Source organism: Acomys minous, assembly GCF_964271855.1.
Source record: "Acomys minous genome assembly, chromosome: 5".
NCBI lineage: Eukaryota > Metazoa > Chordata > Mammalia > Rodentia > Muridae > Acomys > Acomys minous.
The window spans coordinates 9,275,786-9,294,239 of record NC_140494.1 but is presented as its reverse complement, the minus strand read 5'-3'; the positions used below and the strand labels follow the sequence as shown (position 1 = coordinate 9,294,239).

The 18,454-nt window shown below is 51.5% G+C and overlaps 1 protein-coding gene and 1 long non-coding RNA gene across 6 annotated transcripts in view; one reads left to right on the top strand and one right to left on the bottom strand.

The window, feature by feature from the left end:
* GATA3 (GATA binding protein 3) overlaps positions 1–16,660 on the bottom strand; it is a 29,921-nt gene extending 13,261 nt beyond the window's left edge. Inside the window, exons 1-3 of one of the 5 annotated variants that reach the window (XM_084781246.1) lie at positions 16,455–16,660; positions 6,097–6,749; positions 3,243–3,776 (exon numbers count right to left, since the gene is read on the bottom strand). In XM_084781246.1, the coding sequence (XP_084637372.1) occupies positions 3,243–3,776; positions 6,097–6,337 (775 nt within the window). In that variant the 5' untranslated portion in view covers positions 6,338–6,749; positions 16,455–16,660. Of the gene's footprint in view, positions 1–3,242; positions 3,777–6,096; positions 6,750–6,853; positions 7,040–7,126; positions 7,409–16,454 lie in introns of those variants that run through there. The other 4 variants (XM_084781249.1, XM_084781248.1, XM_084781245.1 and 1 more) reach the window with 4 other exon arrangements.
* Positions 9,998–11,546, top strand: LOC311597130. Its single transcript, XR_014779105.1, has 2 exons — positions 9,998–10,490; positions 11,258–11,546. It is a non-coding gene; the product is annotated as an uncharacterized lncRNA (long non-coding RNA).
* Positions 16,661–18,454: the final 1,794 nt, after the last annotated feature.

Below are 18,454 nucleotides of genomic sequence, written 5' to 3'. Positions count from 1 at the left end.
GCATCCACAGCAAGCATGCTGGGAAATAGCAGCATGGGCCATGGCCCACCCAAAGCCTGCTCTTCATCCTGTGTGCACAGGAGCCACTTAGGTCCCCTTCCCTGCGTAAGCACAGGGCAGAAAGGCACAGTAAAGCTTCCTGGCTACATGCTCCCTGCACCAGGCCCTGAGCAGCGCGAATGCCTAGGCACTAGGCGGCTGGCTGGCGGGAGGGTGGGGCGGGCGCTGCTGAGGGGATCTCCCAGCCTGTGGCCAGGCCGATTTCCCTTCCTTTGTCAGGCAGGAGGGAGGAAGGCAGCTTCCTTTTCAGAGGGCCCTTGAAAGCGGAGAACAACGGTGGTTGCTCTCAGGCAGAGAGCCCCGAGAGCAATTTTCTGTCTTGATTCACTCCACAAGTTTTCGACTGCCCTGCGTGGGCTTTCTTCTTTTCGTTTCTCCTTGCCTCTACTGTGACTTCAGCACACAGGCAATTTTCCTAATGGAGGGCGCTACTCTCCTGCTTTCTGTCTTCCTCTTCCCTCTCCCCTGTCTGCTGTGAGCTGCCAGGCAGACACCTCTCTTAGGTGACAAGAACCACAGAGCTGTGAGGCCTCTTGACATTCAACAGCCATTTTCAAATGCCCCTTGGGCTTCGGACTGAAACCCTGAAACTGGGGTGTGTAGGAGCAAAGGAGAGAATTTTTTCTCAGGAGGATAAAAAGAGATACCCACATCCAAAAGTGATCAGGGAAACTGGAAAGAAAGAAAAGAATTGCCCTGGGGTGGGGGGGGGGCGGTATAAGAGCAACGGTATCAGCTTTGTCTTTTGTTCACAAAGATAGATCCCAGACAAAAAGCAATGACATCAAGAAAGTAAGGTAGGCCCTGACCACAGCTTTCTCTGAAACAACAGTCCTGCCTTCCACCTCTGTCCTATTTCCTCCTGTAAATGCATCTGCAAAGAGGAAACAGAAAGAAAGGAGGAATTCAGGTGAAGAGAGAAAGGGAGGGAAGGGAGCTAAACCTAAGAGAACCCTTCCTAGCAGAATTCTGACGAGTCCACCCTCTACACACCAAGGGTTTCTAGAGACGTCCCTCTCTACTCCAAAAGCCCCAGGCCCTTTGCGGACCAGGTATGCCGCTTTTGGTTTTTATGACTGTGAGAAAGGAGTAAAAAAGAGGAAGCAAAAATCCAAATTATAATGATTCTCCTCCTTCTTCACCAAAATAATAATAAGCAAACAAATAAATGAAGTATATGCATAGGTATTCCTGGTTCTGGTTTAGAAGAGGCCACCCCCCATCCCACTTTACAAACTTAAGGAAAGAGATGAGAGAAAGAAACAGAGCAAACCAAGGACAAAAAGTATGCAAACTCAAGGAAGTGGAAAAGAAGTGTGGACCAAGGGCAAAACAAGAAGACTCTTCTGGAAAGTCAAGTCCCGCTCCCCCTCACAGCGACCACATCAGGCTCTTCCTTGACCTCAGAGCCCCACCAGTATAGAGATGTTTTGTTTTGTTTTTAAACCCCATTGCAACCTCAAAATACACAGACTTGGTTCCTTGATCTTAACTCTCTGGCAGAATGTCAGCAGGCAACCGGCACCTTGAAGCTTTCTCTAGCCCAGCATCTTCACTCCTCACAAGCCCAATTCTTGCGTTGGCACCTTTAGCAGACCACATTCCTCCCTCGGCTCTCCTTTCCTCTAGCTTTCTTTTTGACTTTACCAACAAGGCTACCTCCTTCTCCCTCCTGCCTGCTTTCATGTACTGAACATGCAGGTCTGAGTTTTTCTGTCAGCCTAACCGCATCCGGACTCTATTAAAGTTCCTGGCTCAGGATAAACAATGCAACTGTCGCGTGCAGCCGGCTGAAAATAATTGGATTAGCTAAAACATATCAACTAAATAGAGACAGTCCTGCTCAGGCAGTCAGACTGAATGTCACCCTGGGAAGAAAGAAAGGAAAAGAAAGGAAGGAAGAAAGAAAAAAAGAAAGAAAGAAACCCCTGAAAACCGATCTGGTCACTGGGCTCCCATCACCCCCCTCTGAAATCTTCCAAACCTAAGCCTGCCCTGAACACTGCTGACCTAGCCCTTCATAGACAACAGATTATTTTGTAACCATTACTTTTTTTTTTTAATGTGATCTGTGTAGCTGGGGTGGCCTACTCTGAAATGAACACACCTTAGAAGACAGAACCATCTTCACAAAATCCCTTCTAAAAATACACTTCAGTCTGATACAATCTCTTTTGGTTAAAATGTTTCCAATAGCCACAGATTGAGGATGAATTTGTCTTATTTCTAAAGCAAAGAAAAATTGTGCCTGTGTATGCTTCTCCAGCAATGACCCCGATAGACTAAATCTCTCAATGTGCTAGGAGACATCGGGTGCTTTTGAGGGAAAGGGGCAAAAAAAAGCAGAAGTGTACACCTGCAGAAGAATCATTTTCAGCCTTCCTGGCCAGCGCACCTGGCTTCCCAGCATCTCCAGGAATTGTCCTAAGTGGGGCCTCTGGCCCCCCAAAGACATTAGGCAGCTGACTAGGCAAGGGACACCGGCATTCCTTCAGCTCCACACCCTCCCAGAAATCCACCTCATGCTCTCAAGAAGTCCAGCTAAGAGGCCCCTTTCCATGCAAAGCCTGCTGCTTTTACAAAGTGCCTGCCTCCATCCCAAATGACACAGACTGCACACTTTATTTATACATGTCTCTATAAAGGACAGTCCTTGGCTATAGCCCCAGTGACCCTCTGTGAGGGGCGGGAAGAGGAGCAGTCCGACTGACAGAGGCCAAAGGGGTCATAGGAGGGACCTGTGTTTGTTTAGGTTGGAGGAGGTTTCGTTTTAGCTTTAAACACTACAGATTTATTCCCGGGGCCTTCCATTTGGTCTTGGAAACTAAAGGTTATTGGCAGAATCCAGAAGTCCCTCAGCAGGCAGGAGGAGAGGGTATTCATTTGTTTTTGTTAGTCTTTCCCCTTTTCCCAGTTCACTGGGATGGGGTGGGGTGGGGGTTGTGCAATTAGATCACACTTCCCCTCTGCAGCCTAAGTCAGTAGGAGTTAAAACACACACACCGCATTCTTTCCAGGCTGGAAGAAAGGAAGAAAGACCTCTGAAGGGTTGGGCAGTACCCGGAGCCCTCCCACAGACCCTTAGTTTAGAGGGAAGAAAGCCCACTTCTTTGCCCTGACCTGGATGTAGTGGAAACAGAAGGGAGCGTAAGAAAGATTGCCAGGGTGGAGGTGGCACTTACCTGTGCTGGATCTTGCCTTGGGCCTCGACTTACATCCGAACCCGGTAGGGGATCCTCCCAGCAGGCTGCTGGGGGGGAAGAGTCCGGCGCTGTACTCGGGCACGTAGGGCGGATAGGTGGTGATAGGGTGGTGGGTTGAGGACGAGGCCCCTCCCAGGGTGGTCATGCTGCCTCTGGAGTGAGATGCCTCCAGCTTCATGCTATCCGGTAGCACCTGGTATTTGAGGCACTCTTTCTCATCTTGCCTAGCTGAGCCTGCCGATCCCGGGGTGGACAGCGACGGGTCTGGGGAGACGTCCTTAGGAGGGGTTGGCGGGAAGGTGAAGAGATGCGGACTGGAGTGGCCCGCGGCCAGTGAAGAAGATGAAGCCGGAGGGTAGACCGACAGGGGCCCTGGAGAGCCGTGGTGGATTGACGTCTTGGAGAAGGGGCTGAGGTTCCAGGGCGAGGCGGTGTGGTGGCTGCTCAGGGCTTTGCCGCCATCCAGCCAAGGCAGGGATCCATGCAGCAGGGGCGGGCGGCATACCTGGCTCCCTGCGACGCCAGCAATGGAGGAGGAAAGAGGAGAAAGGAGAGAGGGCCTCAGTGAGAGCTGCCCTCAGACACACCTGGAGAGTCCCCTCCTGGCGCCCCTAACCTCCCGTGTTGCAAACCTTCAGGCCCAAGGGCAAGAGATCTTCAACCTACTCTAATCTCATGGTCCCAGGAGTACCAGGCCCACACAGCTCAAGGTGGAAACAGACCCTGTCCACACCCATCAACTAAAAAAAAAAGAAAGAAAAGAAAGAAAAAGAACAGCCTGCTCCTAATACTCCAGAGGAGTGGCAAGGACCTGGAAAAAGGTCCCTTGGCTCATTTGTCCTGTCCAAATACACAGTCAAAACCAAATCCCCCTCCCCTCCTGCCTTGATTTATCGGTTTCTTTCAATGGCCCTGATTCTCCTACTGCAGACTTAATGCCCACCAGGCTGATAAGAGCCAGTGTGAATGCGAAGGCCTGAAGGATGAAGTGGGACCACACCACTCCTCAAGCCTAGGAAGAGGCCCAGCTCCCAACACCTAACCCAAGGAAGGCAGGATGCATTTGAGAGTTAATTTCAGCAGTGCTCAGTGCTTGCTTAGAACTGGCAAACCTGCTTCCAAAAGGCCTGAAATGGAAAATTTCATTGCCCAAACCCTTGAAGTTATCCATACCTCAATTCTGAGATTCTTCCCTCCCTCCCCCGCCACCCCCCCCCCGCCCCTGTTCTTTCCTCACCCTTCCATTTCTTGTAGGAAAATAAAATAAAACAAGCCCTTAGGCCCCTTAGACTTTCCTGTTCACCGGGGCGGTATGTGGATTTTCACCTGAGACACAAAATCCCAGTTTACGTGTTTATTTCAAAGCAAGGGTGACTCATATGCAGAGTATGTTTAGCTTTCATTTAAAATACACAATTTTAAAGCATTCATAAGTTATCTAAGTCCATACTTTCTAAGAGGGGAGCCTCTAAACTTCAAGCGCAAATCCACACTCTTATCGATCTTGTCAGTCCAGTATCTGCCTCACCATTTGGCATTGTAGTCAACCATTAAGAACAATACTGAAACTAAAATCTTAAGCGAGAGAGGAAGGGGAGGGGAGTCAAGAGAGAGATGGAGAATTCTCTTGAACGCCAAGGGTTAAGGCTCTTTTTATTTTTTTAATGCAGGAAGTAGTATAGTAAATAACATTAGGCCTGATCTACCTCCTTTGCACTTAACTGCTAATCTGCACACAACCCAAGCAAAGAGCACCCCATCCGCAGAAACGACTGTTGAAAACCGGGCGGCTGTAAGGCGGAGGATGCTGCTGCTGCCTGAGGGGCTGTGTCACAGGCGCCAAGGCAAGGGGACCGGAGCAGACCTCCGGCTGCTGAGAAAACCTCACACCTTCTTCCCTTCAATTTTTTGCTCCTTTAAGCACACACTTACAGCTGGGAAGTGTTAAGAGTTCCCTGTCCCAACCACACGAGGCTCGGTTTCTTTCTTTTTTCTTTTTTAAGCACCTCAGAACTCCCCTAAACTTCTCAAGGTGAATGGTTGGGGGGAGGGTAGTGCAACTGGAAACGCTCCTACTTAAAAAGAAACTTTGATATATCCTAAATCTTTGAGGAGCCTATAGAAACTACAGTAGGCCAGAGGAGAAAATAGGGCCTGGCAATTAAGCTAAAAGCAAAGACGAAGGAAAAATTCTGTATAGCCGGGAGTCTACAGCTTAAGGCTTCCTCCCTCTATACCGTGCCCAGCACCAGATTCTCTTCTTGAAGGCACCAGTAAGTAGGAAACTTACCTAAAACTCAAATTCACTAGCTTTAGGAGGGAAAGTTTTTTTTTATGTAGAAATAAATGCATGTGTTTGGGCCTTTCTGAAAATGTAAAAGGAGAAATAAATTGCAAGGTTCTGGCAGAAGATCACTTCCACTAGAAAACTAGAAGCTGGAAGCCCTTCGGAGGAACCCAATTCCAGGCCCGCCTGGCCGGCACTGCTGCCCGGCCTGAAAAAGGCTTGGAGCTTGCAGGCGCGGCTTGAGACTACCCGGGCTGCAAAATCTACAACCGCGTGTGGATCAAGGAAGGCTGTATCTTGGCGCTTGTCAGGTAAGAGTCAGGCCAAGACGACACCCGCAAATAGAGGTGCCTGCTGTACTCTTTAAAAAACAAAACAAAACACTCTCCCAACGAGCGACACGGCTTCCTCGCCCATTTCCGGGCCCCAATTTTTTTTTTAAATGAACTAGTGACATGCTTAGGGGCTTTCGTTTGCTCTGGCGGTCTCCCGGACCCAGGATAACAGGCGCGGACCCAGAGGATTCTGGCACCAAGGTGGACTCACCGTGATGAGTCGGAGGGTACCTCTGCACGGTAGCCCTGACCGAGTTTCCGTAGTAGGACGGGACGTGGTTGCCTTGACCATCGATGTTAAAAAGTACGTCCACCTCTTCCGTCAGGGGATACTGAGCCGGGTCCATGTATGAGTGGCCAAGGCCCGGGTGGTGCGTGTCCGGGTGCTGCCCGTTGAGGACCGTGGCGTGGTGATGGCTCACCCAGCGCGGTTGGTCCGCAGTCACCTCCATGTCCTCGGCTGTGCTCGCGCCCTCTCGCCGGGCCCGGAACCCTCGCGTGTAGAGGGAGGGCTGTCGGCCTGGGAGGTCCGCGGACTTCTGCCGTCGGAGGCCCGGGAGAGGGGTCGTTTAGTGGTTTGTTTGTAGTGAAGGGGATTGAAGGGATGAGCAAAAAAGAGGGCTTAGGGAGTAAAGAAAAATCTTTGCGGGATAGTTTAGCAAAAGAAAGAAAAAAGTAAAAAGAAGAAAAAAAGATGGGAACCCCCTCCCCCCAAAAGTGATAGACACGGCGTAATAAAGGGGCCAAATGCAAAAGGAAAAGAGAGAGAGAGAGAGAGAAACAGAGAGGGGACGTTGGAATCCAAGTGTGGCCACACTGCACACCGATTCCTTAAAGCTCAGAGACGGTGGCTCTTTCGATCACCTGCAAGGGAATTAAAGGGAGACCCGGATGAGCAGCAAGTACTTTAACACCTGAAATTCTGTAGGGCGCTAGGTCTCCTCCAGCTCCCCGCAGGGCCGACTCACCCGGGACGTGCACATGCACGCGAAGACCCAGCGGGAGAGGAAGCCAAGCTCCCCCGCACACCTCCAGCAGCCAGGCTCGCAGGAGCCCGGCACTGACTAAGCAATTAAAACTTGGGGACAAGTCCTCCCTGGAGGACACCGGCCCTAGGATATTTTCAGCCACTACAAATTCTCAAAAAGAAGAAAGCTGAGCTTTAAGTTTGGGGGAGGAAAAAGTCCCTCCAAGTGGAGGGAGAGATATCAAACTTAAAAAAAAAAAGTCACAATACCAACCTGAGTAGCTAGGAGCGTAGAGGAGGAGGAGGAGGCGTGTGACCTGCCCGGTCAGCTTGCGTAGCACTCTGTGTCTCGCTCATTCAGTCTTTCTCTCCCTCTCTCTTTCTCTTTCCCTCTCCCTCTCTCGGTATTTTTTTTTTTTTTACAGGGAATGCATTCTTTCTGAAACTATCAAGACGGCGCCAGGCAGCTCAGTGTTCGCAGACAGCTGTGGCGCGACGCAACTTAAGGAGGTTCTAGTGTCATCCGCGCCGAGGGGGAGGAGCCTGGCGCTGGCAGGAGGGGACACGATCCCCGGCACAAGGAAACTGCAACCCAAACCCGCTCCAGGACTTCACCCCCACCCCCACCCCACCCTACCCCCCCACCCCCACCCCACGCCAGAACACTGCCGCCCCTCCTCCCGCTCCTCCACTGACCGGAAAGGGGCGCCGCCGAGGGCCGCCTAGGGCAGAGGGGCCGCGGGCAGGGTGGGCGAGGCCGGCCGGGGCTTTGGGTGGAGGGGACAGGCAGGAGGGAATTCGCGCTCTGGCCCTTTAAATGTGGCAGAGCCGATTCATTCGGGCTCAGTAGATTATTCCGTACCAGTGAAACTCGGCCACTCCATTCATAAAGCTAATTTCCATAAGCAGACTTCTTTTCCACGCTTTTTTTAAAATGAGCAAACTTGGAAATCGTGATTCAGGGATATTTTTCAGTTTATATCAGTTTGGGAGCTATGTACATGTAAAACTGATCAGAAAGGTTTCATAGCAAAGTTCCTGAAGATTTGCCTCCCAAACGAGTTTCCTAGGAGGCTGCTGAATCGCGCAAAGGACCTGGATTTTGATTCGGACCTCTGCGTTATTATTGTTATGGTCTCTCTCCACTCGCTTACACAAACCTCCCCAGGACGAACAGCGTCAGCTGTTGCAGCTGTCTTTTTCAGATCTAATGGTATAATCAATGTGTGCTTTTGACCTGAGTGACAAGGAGATGCATAGAAAGCCGGGTGAGCCAGACCCAGGCTCACTGGTCCCCGAAATACAGTGTGGAACTAACTTGATCTTTGCTCGGGTGGCCTAACTTTTCCCTTCGGAGCCCTACTTTATCCTTGCCTTCCGCCGAGGAAACGCTCCCCTACACAATCCCTAACCCTAACCTCCGGGGTGGGACCCACCGGCAATTTCCCGGGACTCTGTGGGTCTCAAGGCCCGTGTCTGCTAGGTGGGCAACCGGCTAACTCCGGGTAAACTGCTGCAAGAGGCCCTGTGGAGGGGGCGGGGCTTGAAGAAGGCGGGACCTTTGTAAGGACCAATCGTCGGGCGAGACTATGACCGGGCCGCAGTCGTCCCGCCCCACGAGCTCCAACCTCTGCGGCCCTGTTCGGTCCTTTGAGTCACTGCATCCCCTAGTGGCGTTGAGGTTTCTGCAGCCTGGGTCCGGAAGACAGCCCAGAGGAGCAAGGTCGGGCGGGAAAAGACTTCGGGTGTACCCCCAGGGCAGTGTGCCAGAAGGTGATTCCATTCTGCACTCCAGGGCAGAGAGCTTCGCTTGGAGGGTTACTGGAATCGAAGGCGTCATTCCTCTTCACTCCTTTACCCCGTAATGTTTCACATCAATGCAAGACTTGGATTCCCAAGCCCTTTCTAAAATGTTCTAAATAACTCCTGCCCTACTGTGGAGAAAAAGCATCCTTGTCTACCTTGAAGCCGGTGTGGGGTGGGAGTGCGTTCTTTTTAAAGCACAACCCTTGAAGAAAACAATTTATTTGGAAATGAACGGGCTTGAATTTGGAGCGTCTCTTGACTCCTCATCTTTTTACATCTGCTCAAGGCTGAATTTCTAAATACAAAATATGAAGATATCTTTTTTTCATATATATATAAATCTCCCTCCTGAGTTCACCCTGCATCCCTTCCCCTGGTCTCGCTTTTATGCAGGCAGCCCAGTCTTAGAATATCGATTTTTTTTTACTTTCGCTCTTTGACCAACTCATCTCTCCTGGGCCAATCAAGCTGCCAGCATCTCATCCAGCTCACGGCGCTCTCAAAACCTTTTAATTATTTAGTTGCTGTCTTACATTCGCCGGAAACCACTCCATAAACAAGCAGAGAAGACCGCACACACATTTTTGCTAAAAGTCCCGGGATTAAGATTAAGGACGAGAGTTTAGAAAGGTAAATCAAAAGGGGAGGGGGGCAGAAGGTCCTTGTGTCACTCCTGAGTTGCGTAGGATACAAGTCCGCCTGACCCCAGTTCACAGCTTCGAGGATAACCCCAAGTAAACATAACTCTTTGGTCTTGGGCACCAAGATCTAGAAGTCCAGAAAAAGAACACAAGAAATCCTTCTCAAGACAAGAAAGAAAGCTGCTGACGCCAAGACGTGTTAATTTATGCGGCTTAGAATCTGGTTTTAAAGACTGAAAAAGAAAATGTTTCTGAAAAAGAAGGCTTTCCTGGTAGGGGCGTCTCTCTAATAAATTTGGTAGTGGGAATGGAGGGGATTATTCGTTTTAATTTAATCACCAGAGTAGCTATGCTGGATGCAAAGGACACTCCCCACCCTTGGAAAAATAGAACATCTAGTAGGCCCCTCCTGATCTAAGGTAGTTTAGGGCTAGCAGAGAGGGATAGGGGGCCTAAGGCTGGATGCCCTGGGTAATGGAACCAGCCTGTAGGGGGTATTTAACATGTAATTCCCAGCCGGTCCGCCCCTGTTCCCGGACTGACAGTGGGTAATTGGGAAAGAGGACGTTGCTCTTTTGATGGCCCGCGCCGGCCAGTCTCGCCGACGCCACACTGGGTTTGACGTCACGGACCCGGCCCCAGAGTCAGAAACACAGAGCAGGGGAGGGGGAGGGAAAAAAGGAGGGGGATACCGGGGAGGGAGGGCCGAGGTCGGCTCCCGGACCCACCGGGAAGAAGGGGGAAGGGATCCAGTCCGAAGAGGCTGCGGCGCGTGGCCTGAGGCAGAGAGCTGGACTCCAGGGGTCTGGGCCAGGCCAGGCGCCGGTCTGACCCGCCTTGCTTGCAAATGCAGGCCCGGCTTCCTCCTCCCCTAGCGGGTGGCGGGGGAGGGGAGGGGGCTTGAGGCCCGAGGGGAGTAAAGAAAGGTGGTCCAAATCTTCCAGTTGCCAGAGCCTACAAAGCTGATCCAGCCTCTTTAGGGGACGCCTCAATGCACCCCAGAAAGCCTGGGGTGCCACCCTCAGGCACACCGGCCCTCTCTCGGTGATGCGCATTTCCCCTCTTCCCCGGGAGCGTCTGGCAGAGCGAAGGGAAAGGCAAGAGAAAACCACCATGGAGGAGAAGGATGCTGCGCTGCTGCCTGGAGCCTTTGGCTCCGGAACGGTAGTTCTTGAGGCTTCCCTCGACAGGGTAAGGGGCTGACGATCGAATGATCTGGATGCATGGGGACCCAGCATCCTGGAGCGGAACAAGCGAGGGCTCAGCTAGAGCCCTCCAAGGACCTCGGACTGTGTGTTGGGTAGCCGGAGCCAATTTGGCCTACCTGAAAACCATAGGCCTTGAGGCTGCTTCTGTAAGCATCAGGTTGAGCAGGGTATGTGTGCCCTCTTGGGGAAAGGGTAAGAAATGGATCTGACTTTCTCTGCTTGGAATAAGCTGTGACACCTCTCAACACACGCGCGCGCGTGGGAATACACACACACACACAAACACATCCAAACACACTTGCCCATCTTCAGGTCCCTCCCACTCGCCTTCACTGGGACGTTGCGACCCCATCCCTCTGGAAGTAGTCACAGCCTGTCCCCTTCAGAATTTGGAAGCCCAGGTTGCAAAAAGGCCTCGTCATAGGCCACGGACCCAGAAGGTAGAAATCCACTCAGTTAGCGTCACCCACCCGAGCTTGACTCCGAGTGAGGCCAGGCGAGCTCCGCGGGGCCGAGATCCGGAAAGACGCTACCTTGAGGTGGGGGGGGGGGGTCGGTAAGCGTCGCCCTCCAGAGTGTGACTAGCAAAGTCGAACCTCGGGGGTTGAGGTCCTATAGTTACTAATCCTGGGCAGAGGTAGAAAGCGTGCCTTGGAATGCCCAAGGCTGTCATTTGAGCGTGTTTACTTAAGGACTTTCCCAGCGCAAGCGGAATAGTGGGATTCTCCTAAAGGTAGCAAATATTTGCAGGCTGAAGAAGGAAGCGGAGCGGGGCCATACTGCCTTGTCCCTCCCCCTAACCCCCCCTCCTGGAGCCACGGCGTCTGCCTGGGCGGACCTGATGGCGGGTACCGACTGAAGTGAAGCCCGGAACCTGAAGGGCTGGGAGGTAGAGGAGCGCGCAGAGCAGTACCGAAGGCCAGAAACTGAATGCACAACTCGGGACGCCGACGACCAGAGGACTAGGTTAAAGTCTCTTCCCATTCCAGTTCGATCAATCTTTCTTGGATGTGACAAATCAATAAAACCGAAGTGAAAAGACCGTGGTCGCTGGGCGTCTGGGAAGGAAGTGGAGGCCAGAGGTATCCAGGCCGGCGCGGGCGCCCCCTTACCAATCCGGTTCGCAACCCAGAAGTCTGCACTGCCCGGGACTAAGGAAACCGGGCGGTGGCGAGAAACCTGGGTTACCGCGCGGGGCCTTTAATTGGGTGTATCCGTTTTAACAGTGGCCATTGTTGAAGCAATTAGCGGGAGACAATAACCACCAAAATGCGTTTAATTCGATTCCGCGCTGGCTGCAGTCCCTACCCCGGCTCTGCAATAGACCGGCCGGGAATAGCCGGGAGGTTCTGATCGAGAAAGTATTGGTTCAGTTCCTAGATCATTTTGACTTAGGCATGGAAGTTGTAAAAGATACGTGAGGGTGGAGGACTAGATGTGCCCCAAGCAGGCCTCGGTAGGAGACTTGTCCTTGGTCTTGCTAGTCCTCAATGGTCACTTGCCTCCCGACCTCCGTTTCTTCTTGGAGCATGGGTTGAAGCTGCGGTCGCCGCGTCAATCCACAGTGCCTGTTTGCGGGGCGGGGGAGCGGGGGGGGGGGGTCGTGAAGTCTGGAACAAGGACTTAAGTCTCCTTTCTAAATTTTCCTTCCCTACCTTGCTTGGTTCCTGGAACCAAATCCGAATTGCCTTCCCAATCGAGGGAGGAGCAAAGGCGAGACCCAGGCTTGTGTCGCACAACACACCTCCTTCTCTTCTGGAGCCAACCCCACTACCCCCTCCTCCGTTTTAGCCTCCGGATTAGGTTACCCAGGCCGGGCGAAGATTTTTACTGGATACTAGAATAGTACAGGTAAAGCTGAATAAACAGTTCGCCGGCTGCAAGGCAAGAAGGTTACGCCGGGGACACAGCCTCAAGGCGCCTCCGGCCAGCCTGGGTTGGACGGACAAAAAAAAACGGCTCCGGCTCCCGAGGCCGCTTTGCCTCGGCGACCCGGACCTCACAGGTTAAACACATATTACGCTATCACCATTTTCTCTATTCCCCACATGAGCTGAAATGCAGAGAGAGAGAGAGAGAGAGAGAGAGAGAGAGAGAGAGAGAGAGAGAGAGAGAGAGAGAAATCAAACTAATCAAACTATGATGGAAAATGGAGGCAGGCAGTGGACCAGACTGGCTGAGGTTTACTACTCAACAGAGACACTTTTCCAATTAAAACGGTGGACAGGGAACTTTCGTGATGTACAGAAAGAAGGACCCTCAAAGTCACTGGCCACGAAAGGATGCTCACAGTGGAAGCCTCCTAAGGGAAAACCCATGGGAACTTGAATGAAAAGGCTACTAACCCGAACACGCAGATCTCTCGTCTCCCACCCTGCTTCTAGGGTCTACCTTCCAAGGGAAATGAGCCACCGTTTTGGTTATGTGGTTTGAATAATCTTTTCCTTTTTTTTTTTTTTTTCCTTAATCATCTACCACAGTTTAAAGTACCTGAGGAAAGCCACCCTGACCAGGAGGAACGGCGAACTACATGGAGAGTCTATGAGAGAAGGCACGCGCTGGGGATTACCCCCCTAGTACTCCGCCCCCAGCCCAGCCCCAGCTCGCGCCTTCATCTTCGAGGAATTGCCCTCCCTCAGCTACTACCCTCCCCCGGTTGAGAAAACCCCTGATTATAGCAAGATGTGTATATATACATATATATACATATATATATACAGAGAGAGAGAGAGAGAGAGAGAGAGAGAGAGAGAGAGAGAGAGAGAGAGAGAGAAATGAAGCGGAAAGGGGCAGGCGGACAAGGAGAAGACCGGGGATTTCTGCTTTCCGAATAGAACAAAGCGCACGTGAGGATGGTGACCCGGGAACCGAAGCCTAGGGTAGGAAGAGAAAGTACTCATCCAGGAAAGAGAAAGATGCACCTTCCAGTGCTCCTGGTCCTGGTCCTGGGGCATGGGGACCGTGGGAAAGAGGAAGAGATGCGGGTGACAGGAAGCCGCTCCCCTACCCTTCAGCATCATTAGATTTTAGTGGGAGAATCGCTGCTTCTAGACCTGGCCTGCTCCCAGGAAAGCCCCAGGCCCAACCTTAGAAGCACCTAGGTTTCTAGCGGGCATCCAAGAAAATCCAGAGGCGGGTGGTTGGGGTTCCACCACTTGAACACACAGGCTTCTTCGCCTTGGTAAATATGTAAAGCTGTGCGGCTAGGGAGGGCCAGCCTTAGTCACCTGCTCCTTTCAACCCTAGTTTCCTGGTTCTCCTCGCTGGTTGAGGAGCTCTCCAACCGCCCCCCGCGCCTGCTTCTGCCCATTCTCCCCGGGCGCTTTGGTGGTATCAAGAGAGAAAGTGAGCTTTATCTTGGAGAAGATATGGGGCTTTTGAGACTCTAGGAATTGGGCTGTCGACGGTTAGTGGGGCAAGGACTAGGACTGAGGTGCAAGGGGGGCTGTAAGGGGTTAACAGCAAAGGTAGAAAAAACTTAAACAGGGAAGGAGATTCGATTCAGGTCCTGGGAAGAGCAGAGGGTGGCTTTTTAAAAACACTAATCATTAGTTGATGTCATTGAACGTGCTGGTGACCCCCAAAGAAAAAGCCAAGACTATGCCTGGCTCAGAGGTGCAAAACCAAGGCTTCCCCCAGCATCATGCACTCTTTGCCTGTGACCTGTCCAGGTCCCCAGTTGCTGGACACCCTCCACAGCCTGCCACCTCGTAAACGTCAGCAATCTGTTATTTAAAATAAAACAAACCACCATATCCACGTGCTTACTCACCATTAGCTGTTTGCAGACCCCCCCCCCTCCCAACAAACCCGGACCTCAGAGAGAGCAATGGGCAACCCTTCCTCACCCAAGTTGCCTGAACACTCACTCTCCCAACAGCACCCTAGCTCCAGTCGACCCAGCAAGAAGCAAAGGGTGCTCCCTCTACACAGTTAATAACACCCCACTCCACCCGGCCGTTATCCCAACCATTAGTGGGGAGGGGGTGATCCAAAATACTGAACTGGCACACAAAGACATACCTGAAAGGAACACACACTCAAGTGTGAAATGGCTTAGACAACAAGAAGAAAACAACCCTCCAGGGCAGCCTAGAAAGTGTTAAAAATAGCCCAGGGCTAGGGAACAGAAAGTTTCCCCCTTCTCTCCCACTCACTGTGTCAGAATCCTTATTCCTCTATCTTAGTCGCCACTGCAGGGACACAGATTGCCCGAAGGAGGTGGACTCCTTGGGACTCCCACACACCTGCCACTTCCCCGAGCCTTTCTGTGTGGCTTTGGGCGATTGGCAGCGGGACAGAAGGGCTCTCTTTGCCCCAATGCTTGCGCCCACTCCTTGACTACACCTCTGCCCAAACCCCACCAGATGTGTTTCCTGTAAGAAGGCAGAGTCAAAATAAATAGAGGAAAATGCAGATTACTCCGTGTTTGGATTGTAACAGAAAAGGACTGGAGAATCTGGGGCGGCTGGCAGTGACAGTTTATGTAGCCGGTGGAAGTAGACCGCCACCACCACCACCACCACGTATGCCATGGTTTAATTCCCTACTTGAGTCAGAAAGATTAGGCCTCACTGAGCCACTAGCTTGAACCTTGAAGCTGGGCCTTCTGCTAAATCCTAATGTGAGAATCAGTCAGCAGCCAGAGCCCATTGGTACCTTCACAAGTCTTGTTCTATAGAACAGAAATTACATCTAGACCTAGTTCAGACTGATAGGGAACAGTTTTCTTGTTGGGGGGTGATGCAACCATTTATGGGATGCCCTCTTCCCCACAAAAAGCAATTTGGGCAGCCAAGCATCTTATTTAGAAATGCCTTGACTCACTTAACCTGGTTCACTGGGATTCCTTGGCCATCAGCCTGTCCCTGAAAGAACAGTCCACTGCCACCAACACCCGTGAAGGAAGAGTGGCTGGGCTGCAGAAAGGCTGCCTGCATTATTTGTCCCTTCAGAGTTCTGAGTCTCTCAAACCACAATTCCAGGGTCCTGGTGCCTTTCTATAAGAGGAGAAGAGGGCCAAGAAATACGGGAAATAAACCAAGGGGGATGCAGCGGGCAAGGTTACTTCTTCTTCCCTACTCTGGACAGAATCCCACTGGCCACCTTGTCATCCCGCTCTATGAAAGAAATAACATTTTCAGAGCAATGGCTCTGCTCGGATTCACCAGACTTTCTTTGCATTTTTAACATTACCCATTCATGTGCAGGCACACCTATTTCCAAGTGGCATATTAGGGGTCTGTTGGTCTGATGTCCCAGGAGAAAAAGTCTAAATTTTATCCCCTCTGCCTTCTTACTCCAAACTATCCTGGTCCTCTCTGGGAAACTGGTTTTCTTGCCCACCTCAGGGTGCTTCTGTAAGCAAGGATGCCTAACGACCACCAGCTACTCTGAGGAGATGCCAGAAGCGTACACATCTTGGCTCTAACTTTATCTCACAGTGCACATGTTTTTTTTTAATGATATGCAGAGACAATGAGCCTAAACACAGCACTTGTAAGCCGAGAGAGAAAAATAAACATGGAGTTGACACTTAGACACCGAAGCCACCTTAAGAGAAGGCTCCTAAGCAGACGGACTGTTTTCTTCAATTTTCTGTTCTCTGCACAGCTACCAGCGTCTATCAAGAGCCCTTCCCAGGCACCCCCACAAGCTCTTATTTTTCCGTTCAGCTTATCTTTGCACCCCAAGATCTACTAGCTCCCTCCTCCAGACAAGGACATCCACACACTCCAACACCACCATCACCCAAGGTCACTGCAGAAAGCCAAAGATTTCCAGTGGCCAGAAAGCACAAGAAAGGACTGGGGTCTAGTTCACTTTCTTCCAGAGGCAGCTGTCTCCATGGGGGGGGGGGGTGAGAACAGACCTCCTCTTAATTCTCTCCACGTGGAGCAGGGAGAAAGAGGACAGAGGAAAAGGGGACAGCTATGTACGCACTGACCTGGGCAGTTCTCTCCTGAGGGCCAGCTGTTTTTTATTTTTTATTTTTCCAACCCGGCTCGCTAGAGATCTGAAGGCAGAAATGACAGGCAAGGACTTCACCACTGTTGCCGAAGCTCGCACCGCAGTCGGAGTGCTGCAGCCGCTCTAGGCTGCCAGCCAGACGTAAAACCTAGCTGCCTGGAATCCCTGCTAAAAGCCCCCTCCCCTCTGCCTTCCTTGGCTCGCTGTAGGCAGCAGAGCTCTTCCGGGTTGCAAAGGGGTGGGGAAGAGGGGAGGGAAGAAGAAAGAGGGAGGGAATGAATAGCACCCCCCCCTTTGCAAACACACAAACCACGCAGCAGAGGTGTGTGAAACTGAGGGGAGCAGGCAAGAAAGATCGCCTGAAATATGACCTGCTCCTGGCGCCTACAAAGCGAGCCCACTGTCTTCTGGCAGGATTGGAATTAACACTATAAATGTCACTGTCCTCCGGACTGGGTCATTACCATAGGTATAAGCACGTTCGAAGCATTTTCTTCTCACTTTTGAGTAAATGGTTCAATGGGAATTTCTACGGACACGGCCAGCAGCGAGCATCATACGCAGACGTAACAAACTAGCAAGTCTTCAAAGCGCTTTCCTTCTCCTGAGGTTTGGATTTATACTGGCACCTCCATTCCCAAAAGAGGGGTCTTTGCCCTTATTTTACCCCACTACCACTCTCCCCCGCCCCCACCCTTTAGTCACGGATGTTTAGTAAGTTAGAATTGGGATATTTTTTGACTTGGCTTGACTGTCGCTGTCTGGCCCACGTGTAGAAGAATAGTCATCAACGGCACATAGACCAAAGGGTCCTATAGGTCCCAGTACTCTTAAAGGCTTTGAGGGAAAATTAACCTTTGGGAAGTAAAATTTAAAAAAAACAAAACAAAACAACAACAACAACAAAAAACTGGGAACCACAAACATCCACAAAGAAAATCTCTAAAGGAAATGATGTTATTTGTCTACCCCATGACCCAATAAAGTGCAGCCCTCCTCTTGGAGTTCCCCCCTCCCCCTCTCTTCTCATCACACCCAAATAGTGAGGACATCAGAACCGTGTACCAAGGGAATCTGCCGCGAGTAAATTTCAGCTAGAGGAAAATGAAGCTCCCAACACTGAGGTAGGAGACGGTCAAGGTCCATTTGTTTTGACAGGTCGAGCTTTCCCCTCACACTATTTATACAAAAAGAATATGGAGACTGACTTTAAAAATAAATACGTCTTTGGAGAGAAATAAAACAAAATTTTGTCCAGGGCTGAACCACCAAGTCAATAAATTGGGCTGCCCCAATCGGTTGGGCAGAGAGGGGTGGCTCAGTGTCCCCACCGGGGTGGTCCGTCCCTGGGAGCAGGGGAGTAGGGGAACGGTCAGAGCCAAAGGAATTGCTGGTGGACTTAGGTGGGGCGGAGGACAGAGGAGAAAAAAGAAGCCAGAGAGGCCCAAAAGTGTTAGCGTAGAGATGAGTGGGGCGCGGGAGGGGGGGGCAATGGAGTGGAGAGAGGTACCAGGTGATGGATGTCACCTTGCAGAGTGGGTGATGCGACAAGCGCTCTTTCTCCCGAGATAGGGTTGGTGACCTGTCTACCTCCATGAACCTAAAGTTCTTTCTGTTTAGACACCAACCCGCCTGCCAGCCCTGTGTCTGCGTCCCAGCCAGGCCAGGCGTCTTCTAGGATGCGTGAAGCTCAGAGTGGGGCGATCTGAGCACCCCATTTGCCAATCTGGCAAAAGGAGAGAAGGGGATCTTCTGGTCTGTTAGGGAACCCCGAAGATCCATCTTCGCCAAAGTATTTTTGCCTCGGTCCCGAGTCTTGTCGCTCCAGTTCTTCGCCACCAAGTGGCAGAGTCAAGCTCTCCGGTAAGCTTTGAGGACTCAGCCTGGGCAATGTTCTCAACAGCTTGTGCCCAACCTGTTGCCTTAACGCACCCGGTGAACTCTCTAGGAAAGCCCCGGGCCCTGGGAAGTTCTTAC